This window comes from Ranitomeya imitator, chromosome 1, assembly GCF_032444005.1.
Source record: "Ranitomeya imitator isolate aRanImi1 chromosome 1, aRanImi1.pri, whole genome shotgun sequence".
NCBI lineage: Eukaryota > Metazoa > Chordata > Amphibia > Anura > Dendrobatidae > Ranitomeya > Ranitomeya imitator.
Window position 1 is genome coordinate 873,333,818 of NC_091282.1, and position 21,320 is coordinate 873,355,137.

General features: G+C 38.5%; 1 protein-coding gene across 2 annotated transcripts in view; it reads right to left on the bottom strand.

Moving 5' to 3' along the window:
- ANTXR2 (ANTXR cell adhesion molecule 2) overlaps positions 1-21,320 on the bottom strand; it is a 398,739-nt gene that overhangs the window by 96,388 nt on the left and 281,031 nt on the right. For both annotated transcript variants that reach the window (XM_069742748.1, XM_069742756.1), the window contains one exon: positions 18,273-18,353. In XM_069742748.1, coding sequence (XP_069598849.1) covers positions 18,273-18,353 — 81 coding nt within the window. The remainder of the gene's footprint in view (positions 1-18,272; positions 18,354-21,320) is intronic.

Consider the following 21,320-nt stretch of genomic DNA (forward strand, 5'->3'; position numbering starts at 1 on the left):
TTTCCCCCGTGTAGTTTTTGGCTGATTGCTCACCTTCCTCATGATCAAGGATACATGAGGGGAGATTTTTTTTATGGTGGCTCAGATCCATATCGATTGACAGTCAATTTGTATTTCTTCCATTTTCTTACTATTGCACCAACAGTTGTCTCATTCTCACTCGGAGTCTTACATATGGTTTTGTAGCCCATTCCAGCTTTGTCCAGGTCTATGATCTTGTCCCTGACATCCTTAGAAAACTCTTCGGTCATGTTTTAGAGGTTAGAATCTGACTGATTAATTGAGTTTGTGGATAGGAGTCTTTTATAAAAGCGACTATGTAAGACAGCTGTCTTTAATGGAGGTAATGAGTTGATTAGGAGCGTCTAACTGGTCTGTTGGAGCTAGAAATCTTAATGGTTGTTAGGGATCAAATACTTATTTCTCACAGCAAAATGCAAATAAATGTATATAATTTATACAATGTGATTTTGTGTATTTTATTTTTGATATTCTATCTCTCAATGTTAAAATTAACCTACCTTTAAAATTATAGACTGTTCATGTATTTGCCAGTGTTCGCACTGGACAGTTAGCATCAGGTGCTAAACTCCGATTACTTCTCCTGGAAGTCTGTTGCAATGTTCGGAGTTCTGGGGGAAATCCGTTACAGAGAGAGATTATTTTTCCTAGTCTCCATTATTGTCAATGGGGCTTGGGTTCTGGTTTAAGCTCGGGTATAGTTCTGATTCTCGACCCGAACTTTGAAATGAAGTTCAGTTCGGGTACCAGAACCTGAACTTCAACGGGTCTGGTCATCCCTACATATGACATATGCCAATAAGTTTAATCTTAAATAATTAATGAACTTGGGAATACACAATACTAATTATCTTATGTGTATTGAGATTTTTTTCATCAATAAGGCACATTAATTACAAAATATCCTTTCACATCTATTTTTTATTTTAACTAAATCTCCATAATTTCAAAACTCATTTCATGGTAAAATGATATACATATAGAATAGTTTTATTTGAAAACTACATTAAAAGGCATGTGTTATACGAAAATTCAGAGGATTGTTTATATAGTATAGTGCAGCATAAATTGGCTCCTCTATATGCCCTACAGCTTATTTATTATAATGAGTCATCAATTATCTTTATGAGCTGGAAAGTGTCTTGTCAGATTAAAAGAGGCTCAAATGTGAGACGCTAAAAAGGAAGAGGTTCATAAGAAAGAGTATGGTGGGGAAGAGGTGACAAATGGATGTAAAAATGAATCTGCAAATATTTAAATCATGTACCTGTCCCAATTCAAGTATTATGCTAAACAATAGGCACCAAATATTTTCTAATAAGAAACATAATTAAAACACAAAAAGCAAAATTAACGAAAGCTTGAAAATTGTGTATATCACTATTGGTAACAAATTGTAACAAAATGACATGTACGAGAACATGACAATTTCATAAAATTAAGATGAGGATGAGTGAAGTAAAAGCGATTATAATAGCTGTAACACAGCAAGAGTTCTATTTTTGCTCTACTGCAATCTGAGAGCAATGCCTTTTTCATTTATATGTCAACATAGTTCTATGATAATTTTTTTTATTTATGTTGTAGGATTTGACACATGCAACGTATTAGTAACAATTCAAAGTGGAACATCTTTTAAGCATGTTTAAAGCTAAGCCCCTCAAAAACTATGACGAGAATGTGTTTGATCCAAGTGTCACTTATCACACCGAAAAGGTTCAAAGAAGTCGAAGATGGAAAAGTGCACATAGCTTGAAATACAAAATTGCTCACCAAAATCATGCCAAAATTTGAAAGAAAGAAAACTAAGAGATGGCATAAAATTAGATAAAAGTGTGTAACCATGCCTCTTATTAATCAAGTAGCATGAGCCATTGTGATAAGTTTGGTATATTTTAAGATCTTGTCAAGTTTCTGAAAAATCTGACGAAATTAAGACAGTGCCTGAAATTTTTATTTGATTAATACATGAGACTTAACCATAAAACATACTGTACATGTAATCCAAGTAACACAAGAATATTTTCATTCTGAAAGTTCTAATATTGATATTCATCCCAAAACTCTGTCAGTTGCCAAACTGGCTAATAAAATGCTCCAGTGATTTCATCAAGCACATATGATCTCTGTCGATCTGCAGACAAGAGCTCAAGTCACTTAATCAAAATCCACTAGTGGCTATTAAATGCTTTATGCTGCTGAAGTATACCCTATGCACTAATAATAATATTATTATGAAAATGTTCGACTTCTATCAACCTTTTTGTTCATTACAGTTGTACTTTCTTTACAGAATTACTTGAGTGGATGAGCTACACCCTATGCTGGGGTCAACAAACTACAGCACTCCAGCTGTTGCGAAACTGTAACTCTCAGCATGCTGTGACAGGTGGAGGGAGTTTCACAACAGTTGGAGTGCCACAGGTTGCTGATCCCTGCTTATGCACTAATATAAATGTTACTACAAGTGTAGTATTCCTTAAAAGGAAAAAAAACACCACAATGCAGCAAGATATCACAAAGCAGAAAAGTGAAAATCAACACATAATCATATAATGGGTTTTGTGTTAGCGTTCAATTTCTGAATCGTGATATGTTTGTTGTGCATTAGTTTTATTTTTAATCTAGTTGATCTATAGTATGGGAGAAAATTAAAAAATGTGCAATTTACCTTATTAGAGAACTCTACTTCTTTCTCCATCAGGACTGATCATTCATTTTCAAAATTCTCAATTCATGGTTAAAATCTGTATTAATTGTCGACAGATTTTCCCATTACTGAGATATAAGATGGCAGCTGATTCTTATAAAGTACTATGTAAAATGAAGGGGGAGGATGTTGTAGAGGCAAAGACTCTCCCACTGCCTCCTGTCTCCCTTCAAGTACTGTAGAATCTTATCAGCACATGCCATCTCTTAGCTCAGTAATGGCAAAATCTGTCACTGAAGACAGATTTTATACCATAATTGAGAATTTGGAAAATGAATGATCAGTTCAGGAGGGGGAAAAACAGATTTATTTAGTAAGATTTATAGTAAGTTGCTTATATTCATGTGTACTATTGATTTGTGAAATAAAAATAAATATGGTTACTCGTTGGCTATGTGCACAGGTTTAGGATTTTCCACGTTTTTTTCGCGTTTTTTTTTTTTCCGCGGAAAAAATGCTTAAAAAATGCATACATAAGCATCCCATCATTTTTAATTCATTCTGAAATTTTTGTGCACATGATGCATTTTTTTCCTCAAAAAAAACGCATTGCGGTAAAAAAACGCAGTATGTTCATTAATTTTGCAGATTTTTCGCGTTTTTGCCACTATTTAATGCATTGGGAAGCTCCAGGAAAAAAAGGAAAAAACGCGCAAAAAAAAATGCAAGAAAAACGTGAAAAAACGCATGCGGATTTCCTGCAGAAAAAGTCCGGTTTTGTTCAGGAAAATTCTGCAGAAAATCCTGACGAGTGCACATAGCCTTTAAGTTACCATAGTTTCAGAATTGCTACATCAGTATACTGGTCTTGCTGTATATTATTATCAATTCTGTGCTTTACTGCTTCCAATTCATTACAGAAAGACTTCAGTGGATTCAGTGAACACATTATTATAATAAATGTATCATTCTTTAAAATGCTTAGCATACTACTATATAGGGTATATAAAAAGTAAGAAAGCATCCATATAAAATGAAAATGGTTAATTGGGAAGTGGTTAAATTTTCAGCACAAGCTGTACAGAAAGTGGGAAACAAGTTAGGCCATGTCACCTTCATAGACAAGCTTCATTTTAATGTCACTTTATTAATTTTAATGTCAAGATGGTGATTTTATTTATTTTTGTTTCTGTACAGGTGATGTGAAGGATAGTGTTATCCCACCAGAACAATTGCGATCATCCTCCTTTTGGACAAGCAAAGAACATGATATTGCAAAAGATTTTAATCAATGCCATCCAACATAGGCCTATTCTTTGCATTTAGTGCAGTTGCCAAATTCTGTAGCCATTAACCTGAAAGCTTCACATCTATCAACAGCACCGCTATTCTGGATTCATTCAGAAATAGTCCATAATAGCACTTGTCAACTGAAAAGTAGGGTTAGACGTGAGGTACAGCAATTTTTTCCACCAATAAATAGCATTCTACATAATTCTGATGCTCAAAACCTGACCAAAGATGACCTATAGTTTTTGACAGAATCTTCAGAATTGGTGACACAACAACTTTACATAAATATTCATTTTCTCTGTCCGTTCCTTCGGTAAGGAAAAGAAGTTTGGAAACTCCACTATGACGATTGGGAGACCTGTGTGGGTGGCATTGGTTTAAAATTGTCTACAATGATGTGCTTCATTAGTCAGAAATTATGATGATCCTAACACATGTCTGTAGTGAAGAAAAATCACTGTTTTAATCCAAAGTGTCTTCAAATTGCGATTTTGGTTAGTCTTTTATCCTAAGTCATGTGACAAGGCTCATTAAAGGGTCGACATTGACTGTTAGGATTGCTACTTCCTATAGGTGGCACTAGAGCTTTAGTCCTCTTCCTCTAAGAAGAGACAATTTGAATCATGAGAACCAACATAGTTATGTTAACGTGAAGTACCATGTTGTATTTCTGGGGAAATTCTTACCCAGTTTTATATGGCACACACTTATCTTTGAAAAGCCTGAAGTTGAAAAGTTGAATCCAAGATGATGGCATTCTAACTACATACATACCATGTTGGTGACATGGGTGACATGGATTAACAGGTTTCCCTCTTCCCCTTTAACTTGTATCCAAAATTGCATCATTGTATGCAAACCATTCTCATTTCATATAGGTGTTTCCTTAAGGTACCTTCGCACTGAGCAACTTTACAACGAGAACGACAACGATCCGTGACGTTGCAGCGTCCTGGATAGTGATCTCATTGTGTTTGACATGCAGCAGCGATCAGGATCCTGCTGTGACATCGCTGGTCGTAGCTGAAAGTCCAGAACTTTATTTGGTCGTCAGGTTGGCGTGATTCGTCATGTTTGACAGTAAAAGCAACGATGCCTGCAATGTTTTTTCATGGAGCTAACAACCAGCGAGAACGATAAGTAGGTCACTGGATCGCTCCTGCATCGTTCTGGAGTTGCTGTGTTTGACATCTCTACAGCGACCTAAACAGCGACGCTCCAGCTATCTAGTTTAGGTCGGATCGTTGTCTATATCGCTGGAGAGTCACTAAATGTGACGGTACCTTTACTTTTGAGAAACCTTACAACTCAAAATATCTTAGCAGACCTCCAGTGAAGGTATCCCTGTACTCTATGTGCTAAACTTTGCTTAAATTTACAACTTCACAAGACCAGCCTGCAAACATACTGTATGGTCAAAAGTGTGGTCAATTGAATTGATGTAAGTAGTTTCCCTTGCATGGGATTCTTAGTTGTTTTTTTTTCTCATTACTCTAGATTAGTGTTCCTCCACCAAAAGTACCATATTTCCAACAAATCTTGAAATGAAAATATCCTGGCATACAGAATGCCAATGCTTCTCATACACTTAGTGTAATTCACTCACCCTTTTCACGCCAGGAAAACCCTGACAAGGTGACCCATTCTATGTATTAGAGCGCTTGAGCTTTGGTTGAAAAACACTGATTTACTTTAAAGGCTTATTCTTATTATATTACTGTTCATTGCAGTTTTGCAACATACATATTTAATTTTTGTAAAATATAAATTCTCTTTACATAATTGTGAGTGTAAATGTGCTGTAAAATACCTACATTTTATATCATAAAAATATTTGTAGTCAATAGTCACCACTTAGATTTTAGAAAAAAGAATTGGTTTCCCTTTTCAGAATCTTGCTTTTACAGTATTTTTTTAATATATAAACTTAAACGATATGTAACGGCAAAATAGTAAAATATTTATAGCAATCCAAAATCCTTGAAAAAAATATCTATTTTTTTCTACAAAACTCCAGAAATTAATTACTTTTAACACTGCTGTGAGTTAACAACAAATAATCTACGTATTATTTATGAACTGAACACAATGACGGAGTGTATTAAAGTATAATCCCCATGGATGCCACTGATTCCTAACATATGCTAAGCTGACTCCAAGTCATTAGTTGGAATGAAGGAATTGTTAATATAACATGGTAATTAATTTTAATTTAATCAGATTTTTTTGCTCAACTCTGAGGAAATCTCCTTTCATTTTTCAACAAAATAAAGCTGAACTAAAAGATCAATGTTATATTTACATCTGTAGATACAAGTAGTGGAAAGAAAAAAAAAACAAGATTAATTTTATTTTGTATCATGGGCATGAAGTGGATATGTGTGCCTATCACTTAGTTAATATAGATAGATTAAAATCTCTTGACAATCAATTAAGATTAAAAGCAGAAGTTGGTCCCCACCCTCCTGAGCCCTCTCTCCTGTGCCATGAAAACCAGGGTCGTGAAACGTTAATCCTGTTATCTACAGCCTTCTCCATCAGCAAAGCCTCCAGATTAACACAGCAGACATTATCAAATTTACAACCAGCCGCTCAGACATCTGCCCTACTTTCAAGCAGTTAATGGAAAAGGGACTAATCTGGTTAAGAGCTGTAGAACTAGTTCATACTTCTTGGCACAAGAGGCATTTAAAGCTGTCAAGTCTCTCTTGGAAGAAGCACTGAATTAAACTGTCATGTCCAATGTGCCATTTCTTGGGGTTTACCAGCATGTCCTAAAAAGACTAATAAGTAGTATGACACTCATGAGAACCATGTCACAGAGACAAGCTGTTGTCTCTGAGTAATGGACATTCCTTTATCTTACTACATAGATATTCTCTCCCTTCCATAGTATGATTGTACTCTTTCAATATTTTATAACCATAAAAGGGTATGTACAAACCTTAAAATGCTCTTTATAAATATCTATCTTTAAGCCATAACCAATTTTGGTATTTACTTCATTATAAAATTCCTTACCATTCTAGCTTTACATCTAATCCGTATATCTATTTTTTTCCATACAATTCATTTGACAGGAGTCTCAAACAGAACATCACAGTAGGACGGTCCTCCACTAATTTCCCTTCACTTCCTTCCCTGAAACAGGATGCCATCAGGGGGCCAAGGTGCAGACATTTACCACATCCTTGTCACTGTTGACCCCGATGATGAAACAGGTCAAGGTGTGATAACTAGATCACCACCATAGTCCCTGCATCTATCAACACCATCCCTTTCCCTGTGACTGAATGGCCTCCTCCTTTTGTGAATCCCCTCAACAAAATGTCATAGAAAATAACATAGTAACATAGTAACATAGTTAGTAAGGCCGAAAAAAGACATTTGTCCATCCAGTTCAGCCTATATTCCATCATAATAAATCCCCAGATCTACGTCCTTCTACAGAACCTAATAATTGTATGATACAATATTGTTCTGCTCCAGGAAGACATCCAGGCCTCTCTTGAACCCCTCGACTGAGTTCGCCATCACCACCTCCGCAGGCAAGCAATTCCAGATTCTCACTGCCCTAACAGTAAAGAATCCTCTTCTATGTTGGTGGAAAACCTTCTCTCCTCCAGACGCAAAGAATGCCCGCTTGTGCCCATCACCTTCCTTGGTATAAACAGATCCTCAGCGAGATATTTGTATTGTCCCCTTATATACTTATACATGGTTATTAGATCGCCCCTCATTCGTCTTTTTTCTAGACTAAATAATCCTAATTTCGCTAATCTATCTGGGTATTGTAGTTCTCCCATCCCCTTTATTAATTTTGTTGCCTTCCTTTGTACTCTCTCTAGTTCCATTATATCCTTCTTGAGCACCGGTGCCCAAAACTGGACACAGTACTCCATGTGCGGTCTAACTAGGGATTTGTACAGAGGCAGTATAATGATCTCATCATGTGTATCCAGACCTCTTTTAATGCACCCCATGATCCTGTTTGCCTTGGCAGCTGCTGCCTGGCACTGGCTGCTCCAGGTAAGTTTATCATTAACTAGGATCCCCAAGTCCTTCTCCCTGTCAGATTTACCCAGTGGTTTCCCGTTCAGTGTGTAATGGTGATATTGATTCCTTCTTCCCATGTGTATAACCTTACATTTATCATTGTTAAACCTCATCTGCCACCTTTCAGCCCAAGTTTCCAACTTATCCAGATCCATCTGTAGCAGAATACTATCTTCTCTTGTATTAACTGCTTTACATAGTTTTGTATCATCTATGTAAAGCAGTTAGTACAAGAGAAGATAAAGAAATAAAGAAAGATAAAGAAAAAAAGGGATATAGAGATTAGGAGTATAGGGAGAAAAGTAGTATAATAAAGCAAATTACACAAGTGGTTGAGGTTTAAAGATAGAATGGGTTGTATAGGTATCAGATGATCCCTTTAATATTATGAGATGTTAGAGAGTACTAACATTATGTATTACATAGAGGAAAATATACATGCTTGTCCCCCATAGAAACTAATGGCAATATCTTAAAAAGATACATATGAATCTCTCTTTCAATCAAATGCAAAAACTGAAACTGAAGACTGAAATTCCCCAAAAATGCGAAAAGAGTTGCCATTATTGATCAAATCTTTTACAACTGGTGTTAAACTGTCATACAGGAGATATAAGCTAGCCTAAGTTGTCAATTTTGACCATTTTGGTTGATTGTAATATACAAAAAGGTAATCATTCACAGTGGGCTGTGGCAAGGCTACCGTTTGGCCAAATAAAACCTACCTGACACCACATTTTTTGCAATCCCACTTTTCCAACTCTCCAGAAGTGCCAATCAAATTTTTGAAAAAAAACTTTTTTTTTTCTAGTAATATGACAATTGATAATTTAGAAAGCTATGGATTTAGCAACGTGATATGTACCTACTACTGCTGCCAGTGTATAATTTGCACAATACTCAAAAATATTTTCCTAAATGTAGCTGACATTATTGAGGCTTCAATGAGTTAAGATTTCCAGTGCAAATATATCCCAATACTTAATCTGAGCATAGGATCAATCACAATTTTTCTGAAATTTTAGAAAATGCGATAATGTGACATGGCTCGTTAAAGGGTCGACATTGACTGTTAGGACTGCTACTTCCAATAGGTGGCACTAGAGTTCTAGTCCTTTTACTCTCTGAAGAGACAATTTGCATATTTCCTAGAGGAGCATTGCGGCTTTAAGTCTCCTCACCTCGACATGCTTAACATATCACTCTCCGCAAGGAGAAACAATACTTCTTGGATCCCGGTCAGACGCCTCTAAATAAGCCACAATAAGCCAAACCAGATCTCCATTTTGCACAGACGAGGGGCAGTACCCCAAAACACAGTGTCTGCAAATTGAGATTCTGGTTTGGCTATTATCCTAAGTCATGTGACAAGACTCGTAAAAGGGTCAACATTGACTGTTAGGATTGTTACTTTCAATAGGTGGCACTAGAGTTCTAGTCCTCTTCCTCTCTGAATAGACAATTTGCAATCATTATTATATTCATCTATAAATACTGACAATTCATTTCTTTCACGTTTATTATATCTTACCTCTATTTTTGAGTTGAATGTGCCTTCTGGGAGAAGCGAAGTCTCCCTAAGCTAGAAGATCGTTGGGTACAGCCGGGACCAGCTGCTTCGAAAGCATCACCAAACCAGGGATTCAAGCTTCAGGAGGCTAATTTGCATATTCCAGGTGCCTTCTGGGAGAAGCGAAGTCTCCCTAAGCTAGAAGATCGTTGGGTACAGCCGGGACCAGCTGCTTCGAAAGCATCACCAAACCGCGCGCCTTTTTTTTTGCCTGTAGGACATTATTGCAAGAGAGCTTGGCTGAGTAGATTACACAAGAAGGAAAACACACAGCAAGTCAGCAGGATCTAGGAGCAACATGGCAGATGTGACAACCTACATGGTGAGCTGCAGCATGTGCTACATGTTCACAGATCGACCAGAAGAAGAATCCAATTTCACCTGTCAGAAGTGTAGACTAGTGGCCCTTTTAGAAGAAAAGGTGCGGGGTCTGGAAGAAAGAATAGCAACTTTGAAACTCATCAAAGAGAATGAAGACTTTCTAGACAGAACAGAAGCATCTCTACTGGTCACAGAAGGTGAAAAAAGTGTCAGAGAACCTCCAAAAGCAGATGAGTGGAAGCATGTGACCAAAAGAAGCAAGAAGACCATGGAGAAATCACCAACCACACAACTGAAGAACCGATATCAAATCTTTGTAGAGGATGAAGATGGCACACCTAAGAATGAAGCAATACCAGCAAGCAAAAAAGAAAAGGGCACACAGCAACAAGTGACAGCAAAAAGTACAGCCAAGAAGCAACGAAGAGTGGTGGTGGTGGGAGACTCACTACTGAGAGGCACAGAAGCAGCCATCTGCAGACCGGACATAACTGCAAGAGAAGTATGCTGCCTTCCAGGTGCGATGATCAAGGATGTGACCGATAGGATACCAAAGCTCTTCAGCTCCAAGGACGTCCACCCATTTCTTCTGATACATGTTGGCACCAATGACACGGCAAGGAAGGACCTACCGACAATCTGCAAGGACTTTGAAGAGTTGGGGAAGAAAGTAAAGGAACTGGATGCACAGGTAGTTTTTTCTTCTATCCTTCCAGTAGACGGGCATGGCACCAGGAGATGGAACAGGATCCTTGATGCAAACAACTGGCTAAGACGATGGTGCAGACAACAAGGATTCGGATTCCTGGACCACGGTGTGAATTACTGGTATGATGGACTCCTCGCCAGAGACGGACTACACCTCAACAAACCTGGGAAACACACATTCGCCAGAAGACTCGCTACACTCATCAGGAGGGCGTTAAACTAGAAGAAGAGGGGACGGGAAGAAAAACATTAGACTCGAACAAAGACGACCCAGGAAAACATACTCTGAAGGGAGGTAAGAACATTTCTAAAACAATCCACAGTGAGGAGATTGGAACAAAACAAAATCCTCTAAACTGCATGCTCGCAAACGCCAGAAGCCTGACAAACAAGATGGAAGAACTAGAAGCAGAAATATCTACAGGTAACTTTGACATAGTGGGAATAACCGAGACATGGTTAGATGAAAGCTATGACTGGGCAGTCAACTTACAGGGTTACAGTCTGTTTAGAAAGGATCGTAAAAATCGGAGAGGAGGAGGGGTTTGTCTCTATGTAAAGTCTTGTCTAAAGTCCACTTTAAGGGAGGATATTAGCGAAAGGAATGAGGATGTCGAGTCCATATGGGTTGAAATTCATGGAGGGAAAAATGGTAACAAAATTCTCATTGGGGTCTGTTACAAACCCCCAAATATAACAGAAAGCATGGAAAGTCTACTTCTAAAGCAGATAGATGAAGCTGCAACCCATAATGAGGTCCTGGTTATGGGGGACTTTAACTACCCGGATATTAACTGGGAAACAGAAACCTGTGAAACCCATAAAGGCAACAGGTTTCTGCTAATAACCAAGAAAAATTATCTTTCACAATTGGTGCAGAATCCAACCAGAGGAGCAGCACTTTTAGACCTAATACTATCTAATAGACCTGACAGAATAACAAATCTGCAGGTGGTCGGGCATTTAGGAAATAGCGACCACAATATTGTGCAGTTTCACCTGTCTTTCACTAGGGGGACTTGTCAGGGAGTCACAAAAACATTGAACTTTAGGAAGGCAAAGTTTGAACAGCTTAGAGATGCCCTTAATCTGGTAGACTGGGACAATATCCTCAGAAATAAGAATACAGATAATAAATGGGAAATGTTTAAGAACATCCTAAATAGGTACCTTGTGGGAATAAAAGGACTAGAAATAGGAAAAACCCAATGTGGCTAAACAAAGAAGTAAGACAGGCAATTAACAGTAAAAAGAAAGCATTTGCACTACTAAAGCAGGATGGCACCATTGAAGCTCTAAAAAACTATAGGGAGAAAAATACTTTATCTAAAAAACTAATTAAAGCTGCCAAAAAGGAAACAGAGAAGCACATTGCTAAGGAGAGTAAAACTAATCCCAAACTGTTCTTCAACTATATCAATAGTAAAAGAATAAAAACTGAAAATGTAGGCCCCTTAAAAAATAGTGAGGAAAGAATGGTTGTAGATGACGAGGAAAAAGCTAACATATTAAACACCTTCTTCTCCACGGTATTCACGGTGGAAAATGAAATGCTAGGTGAAATCCCAAGAAACAATGAAAACCCTATATTAAGGGTCACCAATCTAACCCAAGAAGAGGTGCGAAACCGGCTAAATAAGATTAAAATAGATAAATCTCCGGGTCCGGATGGCATACATCCACGAGTACTAAGAGAACTAAGTAATGTAATAGATAAACCATTATTTCTTATTTTTAGTGACTCTATAGCGACAGGGTCTGTTCCGCAGGACTGGCGCATAGCAAATGTGGTGCCAATATTCAAAAAGGGCTCTAAAAGTGAACCTGGAAATTATAGGCCAGTAAGTCTAACCTCTATTGTTGGTAAAATATTTGAAGGGTTTCTGAGGGATGTTATTCTGGATTATCTCAATGAGAATAACTGTTTAACTCCATATCAGCATGGGTTTATGAGAAATCGCTCCTGTCAAACCAATCTAATCAGTTTTTATGAAGAGGTAAGCTATAGGCTGGACCACGGTGAGTCATTGGACGTGGTATATCTCGATTTTTCCAAAGCGTTTGATACCGTGCCGCACAAGAGGTTGGTACACAAAATGAGAATGCTTGGTCTGGGGGAAAATGTGTGTAAATGGGTTAGTAACTGGCTTAGTGATAGAAAGCAGAGGGTGGTTATAAATGGTATAGTCTCTAACTGGGTCGCTGTGACCAGTGGGGTACCGCAGGGGTCAGTATTGGGACCTGTTCTCTTCAACATATTCATTAATGATCTGGTAAAAGGTTTACACAGTAAAATATCGATATTTGCAGATGATACAAAACTATGTAAAGCAGTTAATACAAGAGAAGATAGTATTCTGCTACAGATGGATCTGGATAAGTTGGAAACTTGGGCTGAAAGGTGGCAGATGAGGTTTAACAATGATAAATGTAAGGTTATACACATGGGAAGAGGGAATCAATATCACCATTACACACTGAACGGGAAACCACTGGGTAAATCTGACAGGGAGAAGGACTTGGGGATCCTAGTTAATGATAAACTTACCTGGAGCAGCCAGTGCCAGGCAGCAGCTGCCAAGGCAAACAGGATCATGGGGTGCATTAAAAGAGGTCTGGATACACATGATGAGAGCATTATACTGCCTCTGTACAAATCCCTAGTTAGACCGCACATGGAGTACTGTGTCCAGTTTTGGGCACCGGTGCTCAGGAAGGATATAATGGAACTAGAGAGAGTACAAAGGAGGGCAACAAAATTAATAAAGGGGATGGGAGAACTACAATACCCAGATAGATTAGCGAAATTAGGATTATTTAGTCTAGAAAAAAGACGACTGAGGGGCGATCTAATAACCATGTATAAGTATATAAGGGGACAATACAAATATCTCGCTGAGGATCTGTTTATACCAAGGAAGGTGACGGGCACAAGGGGGCATTCTTTGCGTCTGGAGGAGAGAAGGTTTTTCCACCAACATAGAAGAGGATTCTTTACTGTTAGGGCAGTGAGAATCTGGAATTGCTTGCCTGAGGAGGTGGTGATGGCGAACTCAGTCGAGGGGTTCAAGAGAGGCCTGGATGTCTTCCTGGAGCAGAACAATATTGTATCATACAATTATTAGGTTCTGTAGAAGGACGTAGATCTGGGTATTTATTATGATGGAATATAGGCTGAACTGGATGGACAAATGTCTTTTTTCGGCCTTACTAACTATGTTACTATGTTACTATGTAATGTAGTTGACAACTATCAAGCAAAGTTGAATGTGGCTCAAAGTGAACGTAAATTTGCTGTCCTATACCTAAAGTATATACCCTTTGTGTAAACTTGCTTGAGCTAGGCAAAGAAGAAATTTCTTAAAATACCGTATACCAATTAAATGTAGAACGCAGACAAAGCTAATAGTTCCTGAAGATTTTGGACAATGGATAACTAAAAAATGCTAAGTGAGGTCGATTATCGCATTTTCTAAAATTTTCTGAAAAATTACCAGTGTGATTGTGATTGATCCTATGCTCACATTAAGTATTGGGGTATATTTGCACTGGAAATCTTAACTCATTGAAGCCTCAATAATGTCAGATACATTTAGGAAAATATCTTTGGGTATTGTGCAAATTATACACTGGCAGCAGTAGTAGGTACATATCTTTATTGATACGTTGCTAAATCCATAGCTTTTTAAAATATCAGTTGTCATATTACTAGAAATAAAAAGTTTTTTCAAAAATTTGCCTCATGGTAGAAAACGTGTAAGAAAATAATTCAACACTTATTCATCTGTTAAAGGGGTTGTCCAGTCTTCTGATAAAAGTCGGCAGTCACTCTATGTGACAGCAAACTTCTGAATCCCTGACAGAATGTGGTGCAGACACTGTCAGGACTCACTTGCATTGGCGGTGAGGGCTATAGGTCATGTGTTCACGAGTATGTTATTTTCATACATGTTGTCACATGCCAACTGATCAAACTCGGCTTTTCTCAGTTCATTTGTTTTGAGAAAAGCTAGAAATGTGGCAAGAACTATGCAAATCGCATACTCGTAGTCATGTGTCTACCCGTGGTCAATTCTGACAGTGTGCACACCACACACAGTCAGGATTGAGAAGTCTGCAGTTACATAGAGTGACTGCAGACTTTTATCAGAAGACCGGACAAAATTCCCTTTAAATACCCATTTCTTAAGCGCTGGTACACTTGTAGTCTCTGGCAGTCTTTGAGAACTTGACATTCTGTATAAATGCTCAAATGTGCAGCCAATCACTACATTCAAAGGTAATGATTGAATGTCAGGCACAAGATCCTTGAGATCAATGGTTGATTGCATGGATCAAGCGACTGGCAGCAGTAATGCAGTGGGACATTTATCAGAGGAGTATTGTTGTTGTTTTTTTTTACTTTTTCACATATCCTGCTATCAAGTTTTTTTAATATTATTGAAAAACTTTTTTCAAAGCTCGATTCTGTAAAGTCATAACATGTATTGATTATTGGTTACTACCAGTATTGTATCACTTTGTAAAACAAAATATTGATATAATCTTCGACACTTGCTGTAGATAAGAGAATGTAGACAAAACTGCCCATCACAACTGTTTCATTTTCCCAGATTTGGTTGATGATATATAGCTTGCTTTATTTAAAGGATATAATCATAAGATATCTGTCAGCAGAAACTCTCTAGACTCCCCATACCTATTAGAAGCACTAGGCCCAACTGACTGTTCATGTCTTTTCATTGAGGAAAAAGACGAAAGCAACTTATCTCAACAGAAAACAAAAAGATTGTCCCTTAAAGTTAGCCAATCCTTCTCTCTCTTAACAGATGGGAAAACCTCATATATATGACATGGTCAGCAGGTCCTGCCATAATCAGCAGGCTCAGATTTCTTTTTACTATGCTTACTTATGTAGCACCATCATATTCTGCAGCGCTTTACAGATATTGTCATCGCTGTCCCCATTGGGGCTCACAATATAAACTTACTGTCAGTATGTCTTTGTAGATTGGGAGGAAACCGAAGAACCCAGAGGAAACATGAGCAGAACATACAAACGCCTTGTAGATGTTGTCCTTGGTGGGATTTGAACCCAGGACCCCAGTACTGCAAAGCAACATTATTAACCACTGAGCCACCACGCTGCCATGCTTTTATTTACTGTGCATGCATGCCTCTGAATGAGAATTTGCTACACATTTATAATGTCTTATCTGAATTGATTCTGAATTTACCAATAGACTCAGAACTTTCTGGTAATGGAAATATAAGAATTTATTTGTAGACCAGTATAAGGGATCTTGCTATTAAATTGCTGCTCTTTTGATTTATAACATATGAAGAAGTGCTTACTACAAAAGTAAAGCGTGTAAAGTTCCAATATGGTTTCTGTACCAGTTGTATACATGCTTGCTTGTCTGTATCAGAATGAAGCTCTGCATTTTTCTTATTAGGAAAATGTCATCTGACTGTTTGCAATTTGCCCAGTTCGATGTGAAAAGTAAAACAGTGCTTAAACTGAGGAATCTATCACAATTGATGCATGAGTATTTAGGCAATGAATAGTTCATTGGAGTAATATAACCTGAAGGTGAATGTGACCTCAAATGGAGAATGGCTCTGCAGAGACTTGAATCATGACAGGCGTATTGAATTACTTTCTTACTTTTCTGTACTCTTTTCAATCTCAGTCACTTTCACATAAGAAAAAGTTCCTGATAATGCATCATTTATAAATTACCTTGTTAGTGCATAAAACAAACACTGCTTTGAAAACAATACCGACTCCTGCTGCGGACTCCGGCATGTTTGATGGAAATCCATCAAAAGAGTTCATGGCTTAATGGAGGCTGTTTACGTTGGGACTTCGATCTGTACCTGCTGTCCCCTGTCACTCCCTGGAAACTTGGCGGCAGATGTTGTTGCGTTAAGTTGCCTCTGAAGTGGCTTTCTGTCCTAGTCTCCTCTCCACAACAGAGTCAAACTATATTAGATCTCTTTATTTGTGCCTCAGGCAAGTTTGGGAGTGCAGCTGTGTCCACCCCCTCTTTACCTTTGGTGTTTAAACCCCCCAGGCAGCAAGTGTGAGACCAAAACTGTTCTGCCACTCTTAACTACATCTGCTGACAATCCAGCAGCCTCGCTGCAGGCTGGTGAAGACCCACGCCACTGCTCTGAACAGATGTCAGAGACAACCTGCTAGCTCGCACCTGTATCAGCTTCCATAACCTTGCGGTTTGCCAGCTGAAACATTTATGACTCTCAGGAATTGTAACCACAATCAAAGCCCTTTCTCCTGATTTCTAACTTTGACTGTGTGCGGCCTTCTCAAATACTGGGCCACACTCAAAACTAGTAGACAGCAGAGGGAGAGCGCATGGACGTGGAGGGGAGCGCGATGTGTGAAGCCTTTGATACACGATGGTGAAGCTTCCAATATTACTCGAGTTCATTAATGAGTGCATTAAATAAATAGACGTCTGCATTTTTGCATCCATCTCTATGTAAATATTTGTTATGAAAATATTTAGTCTAACAGCATTTCACACCATTGTGCGCAAAAGAAGGAAAAAGTTACAACAAAGGAAATTGGTATCAACTTTTTATGATTCAATAAATAATGAAAAAGAACTCTTAGCATAGAACTTTCTATTAGAGAAAGTTTATTTCTCCCATCAAACGAGTGACACTCCGAAGTCATACCCATCCGTACTTATCAGTATCTCAAGGTATTTGAAATGTTGCCAGTTAGTTTTCTTTCCTTTCTCTGCCAAATCATGACAGATCCCACAGCCTCCCTTTCAAGTCTACGGTACCCTGAGAATGCTACCACCACCCTGCTGCTTACATGACGTTTGTAGAACAGTCTGAAAAGTCTACAAAGAGCATGCTTTAGTTCGACAGGGAAAAAATTAATATAAAAGAACAGTTTTTGCAGAAAGTCATTTGGCATTTTGTACTACATATGTCTGCATTTAAATGCAACTTATGACAGCCATACAGTATACTGCAGCAAATAAACAAAAGGGAACTGTTAAAATACTATAAGCCCCCATACAGAGAAGTCTGGGCAACCCACTGATTTAAGCTAGAACAGCTGACATGTATATAGGTCTCAAGTCTAACGGGTTTGAGAGCTTCAGACCTAATGTCGTAGAAAAGAGAAATCTAAATTTATCAAAAATGTATTCTGAAATAAGATAAGCCACCACCCGAGGTGTCTGGCAGAAACATGAATGCTTGGCCAGAGGGTGAAATAACTGTCAGACAAACAAGAGTAATGGATAAATGGGATACAATGACTACTAATAGAGATGAGCGGACCCATGGATGTTGAGGTTTGTCTGGTTCTAGCAAACTTAAAGTCCACAGATGGGTAGGATAACATGTAAAATGGTCGTAGTATCGGGCTAGGTGGCTGCAAAAGGCTGTCTGTCTGTCTCTTTCTCTCATTCAGGTTGGTTCATCTCTGATCACTAACAATAATTCAAGCCTTGTGACTGAAGGAAACGTACTTCCTATACTTACAGTAGTAGTTTGTGGACATTCTTTGTAAAAGTAAGCGATGACTCACATATATACAGAGATAATAGCACAACACATTTTGGGGGGGAAAAAATAACTACTTTAGTTTGATGATACAAAAATTACCTCATCTCCTTGTTGAGGTCGCATTAAGGATACACGATCAAACTGTCTTCGTAACAGAGCCCACAATGCATCAAGTCGACCCTTAAAGAAACATATTCAAATTTAGTATTGACCATACATTCTAATGGCACCTTGTGTCAATGAACTAGTCATATAAAATTGCAGTACATAAAAGGTAAGTGAACCCTTAGGACTTACCTGAAATATTGCATAAATTATTTATAAAATGTGGTCTGATTGTTATTTAAGTCACAATAATGGGCAAGGATGATATAATTAAACTTATACCAAACAGTTTTGCGTTCATGTGATTTGTTGAGCACACTGAGTTAACGGTGCAGTGAGAAAAAGGGTATGAACCTTTTAGCTTGAGAACCTGCAGTAATTATTTTTAAACATTTCCTGTAGCTTCAAATACAATTTAGAGAACATTACAAAGGAATGTTGAAGGACCATTCCTCCTTGCAAATATGTTTTAGGTCACCAATATTTCCAGGATGCCTTGCAAGCACATCAGTTTTTAGATAACGTTACCGAACTGCAAAAGGTCTAAAGTCATAAGTCTGATTTGTAACAACACTCAATCAATATGCTAAACAGGAATGATTTTTAGGTGTGGAATATCCAGAAACAAAATAAAGATGTTTCGGTCAACACAAGACCTTCACCAGTCAGCGGGATGTTAGAAAAACTGTGTAATGCAGCGCTGTGTGTATGTCTGTGGCATCCACCGACTAGACTGGAAGCTCTCCAGTCCAAGGATCCCCCTTGTGCACATGGTGTCCAGAAGTGCCATGCTTATTTTCACTAAAGTCGTAACTCTGACTTGGCCATTCCAAAACATAAAATATTAAGGTACCGTCACACTGAACGATATCGCTAGCGATCCGTGACGTTGCAGCGTCCTGGCTAGCGATATCGTTCAGTTTGACACGCAGCAGCGATCAGGATCCTGCTGTGATGTTGTTGGTCGCTGCAGAAAGTCCAGCACTTTGTTTCATCGCTGGACTTCCTGCAGACATCGCTGAATCGGTGTGTGTGACGCCGATTCAGCGATGTCTTCACTGGTAACCAGGGTAAATATCGGGTTACTTAGCGCAGGGCCGCGCTTAGTAACCAGATGTTTACCCTGGTTACCAGCGTAAAAGTTAAAAAAAACAAACAGTACATACTTACCTTCCGCTGTCTGTCCCCGGCGCTGTGCTTCTTTGCACTGGCTGTGAGCGCCGGCCAGCCGGAAAGCACAGCGGTGACGTCACCACTCTGCTTTACGGCCGCTGTGCTCACAGTCAGTGCAGGAAAGCACAGCGCCGGGGACAGACAGCGGAAGGTAAGTATGTAGTGTTTTTTTTTACTTTTACGATGGTAACCAGGGTAAACATCGGGTTACTAAGTGCGGCCCTGCGCTTAGTAACCCGATGTTTACCCTGGTTACCGGCATCGTTGGTCGCTGGAGAGCTGCCTGTGTGACAGCTCTCCAGCGACCAAACAGCGACGCTGCAGCGATCGACATCGTTGTTGGCATCGCTGCAGCGTCGCTGAGTGTGAAGGTACATTTACTCTTTTTAACCATTTTTTGATTAATTTGCTTTTTATCTTTTGGACATAGTCTTATTGCATCAAGCAAGTCTGCTGAGCTTGAGGTCATGGACTGCTCCCTTTACATTCTCCTCTAAAATGTTAACCTGTGAATGCATTGAGGATCTGAGAGAACACAATATCAACAAACCATAATATTCCCTCAGCCATTCTTCATAGTTGGGATAAGGATTTAGTGTTAATGTAATTGTTGTTTTTCCTGCAAACACGGACTTATGCATTTTTCACTAAAAAGTTGCATTTTTACTTAAAGTATTGCAAAACAGAAAGCGCTCATGCAAACTTGCGATGGGACAAAATGTTTTTTGTGAATTGTAATGGCTTCCTCTGTGGTGTCCTTCCATCACCATTTCTGTTCATTGTTTTTCGTAGAGTGGACACATTAACATAGGTATCATCTCAACTGAAACAGGCTTTGTCAGTAAGGTCTTAGAAATCTCATCAATGAGGTAGTCCAAAACTAATATTGATTATAATTGTAAATGTCTATCTATTTATTGTAATAATCTAATTTCTTTTTTAAAAAAATAGACATCACTTTGAGAGGCGGAACAGGTATTTACTTGTCATGTTCTCCATAGCAGTGCACTCTCTTACTGGCTCATCACTTCTCATTATAGCTGGCGAGGGATTACACTGTCACTGTGCATTGATATTGAATATTGCACAATGCAAGGGAGCTTGTACTGCACATACATTGCAATTGATGACCAACACATGCTCAGTAGAGCAGGGACAAGCCCAGATCCTGAAACGGATGTCACTGACGACGCTTTGTTTCAGGGTTGGGACAGACGCAGTGACAGTGACCACCACCAGCATGCGCTGGGGATTCTCAAACAAAATGTAAGCAAAAAGGAAGTAAGGAAAAAATAAAGTAAAGTAATTAGACTGATTATAGAGGAAATGATGGGGACGTTTTTTCATTAACGTATATTAGAAAAATAATTAGATTATTACAATAAATAGTCATTTAGAATTGAAATTAATATTTTTGGACCATCCCTTCAACACAGAGGTTGAATTCCTTACTCTACGTGAAGTGTAAATTTACTCAGTGGTGGATTTTAACTAGAGATGCGCGAACATAACCAAAAACCACTGAATTCAATGAGAGGCAAAACCAAATGCATAGATAACACCTTCAGGGGGTCTAAAAGCTGTCAAAACAGCTCAAATTAGGGGCAGACACCAGGAAAAGTGGCATCAATTGACCCATCAATTACTTTATAAACAAAATATTTTTTTTTTTAAAAAGTGACGTGGGTTTCCCTGTATTTTTGATAACCAACCAGGCAAAACTGACAGCTGTGGGCTGTAACCCTCAGCTGTAAGCTTTATCGTGGCTGGTTATCAAGAATCGAGAGATCTCACATTATTCTTTTAAATTATTTAAATAAATAATTTAAAAAACGGTGTGGGATAGCCCCCATTTTTGACAACCAGCCA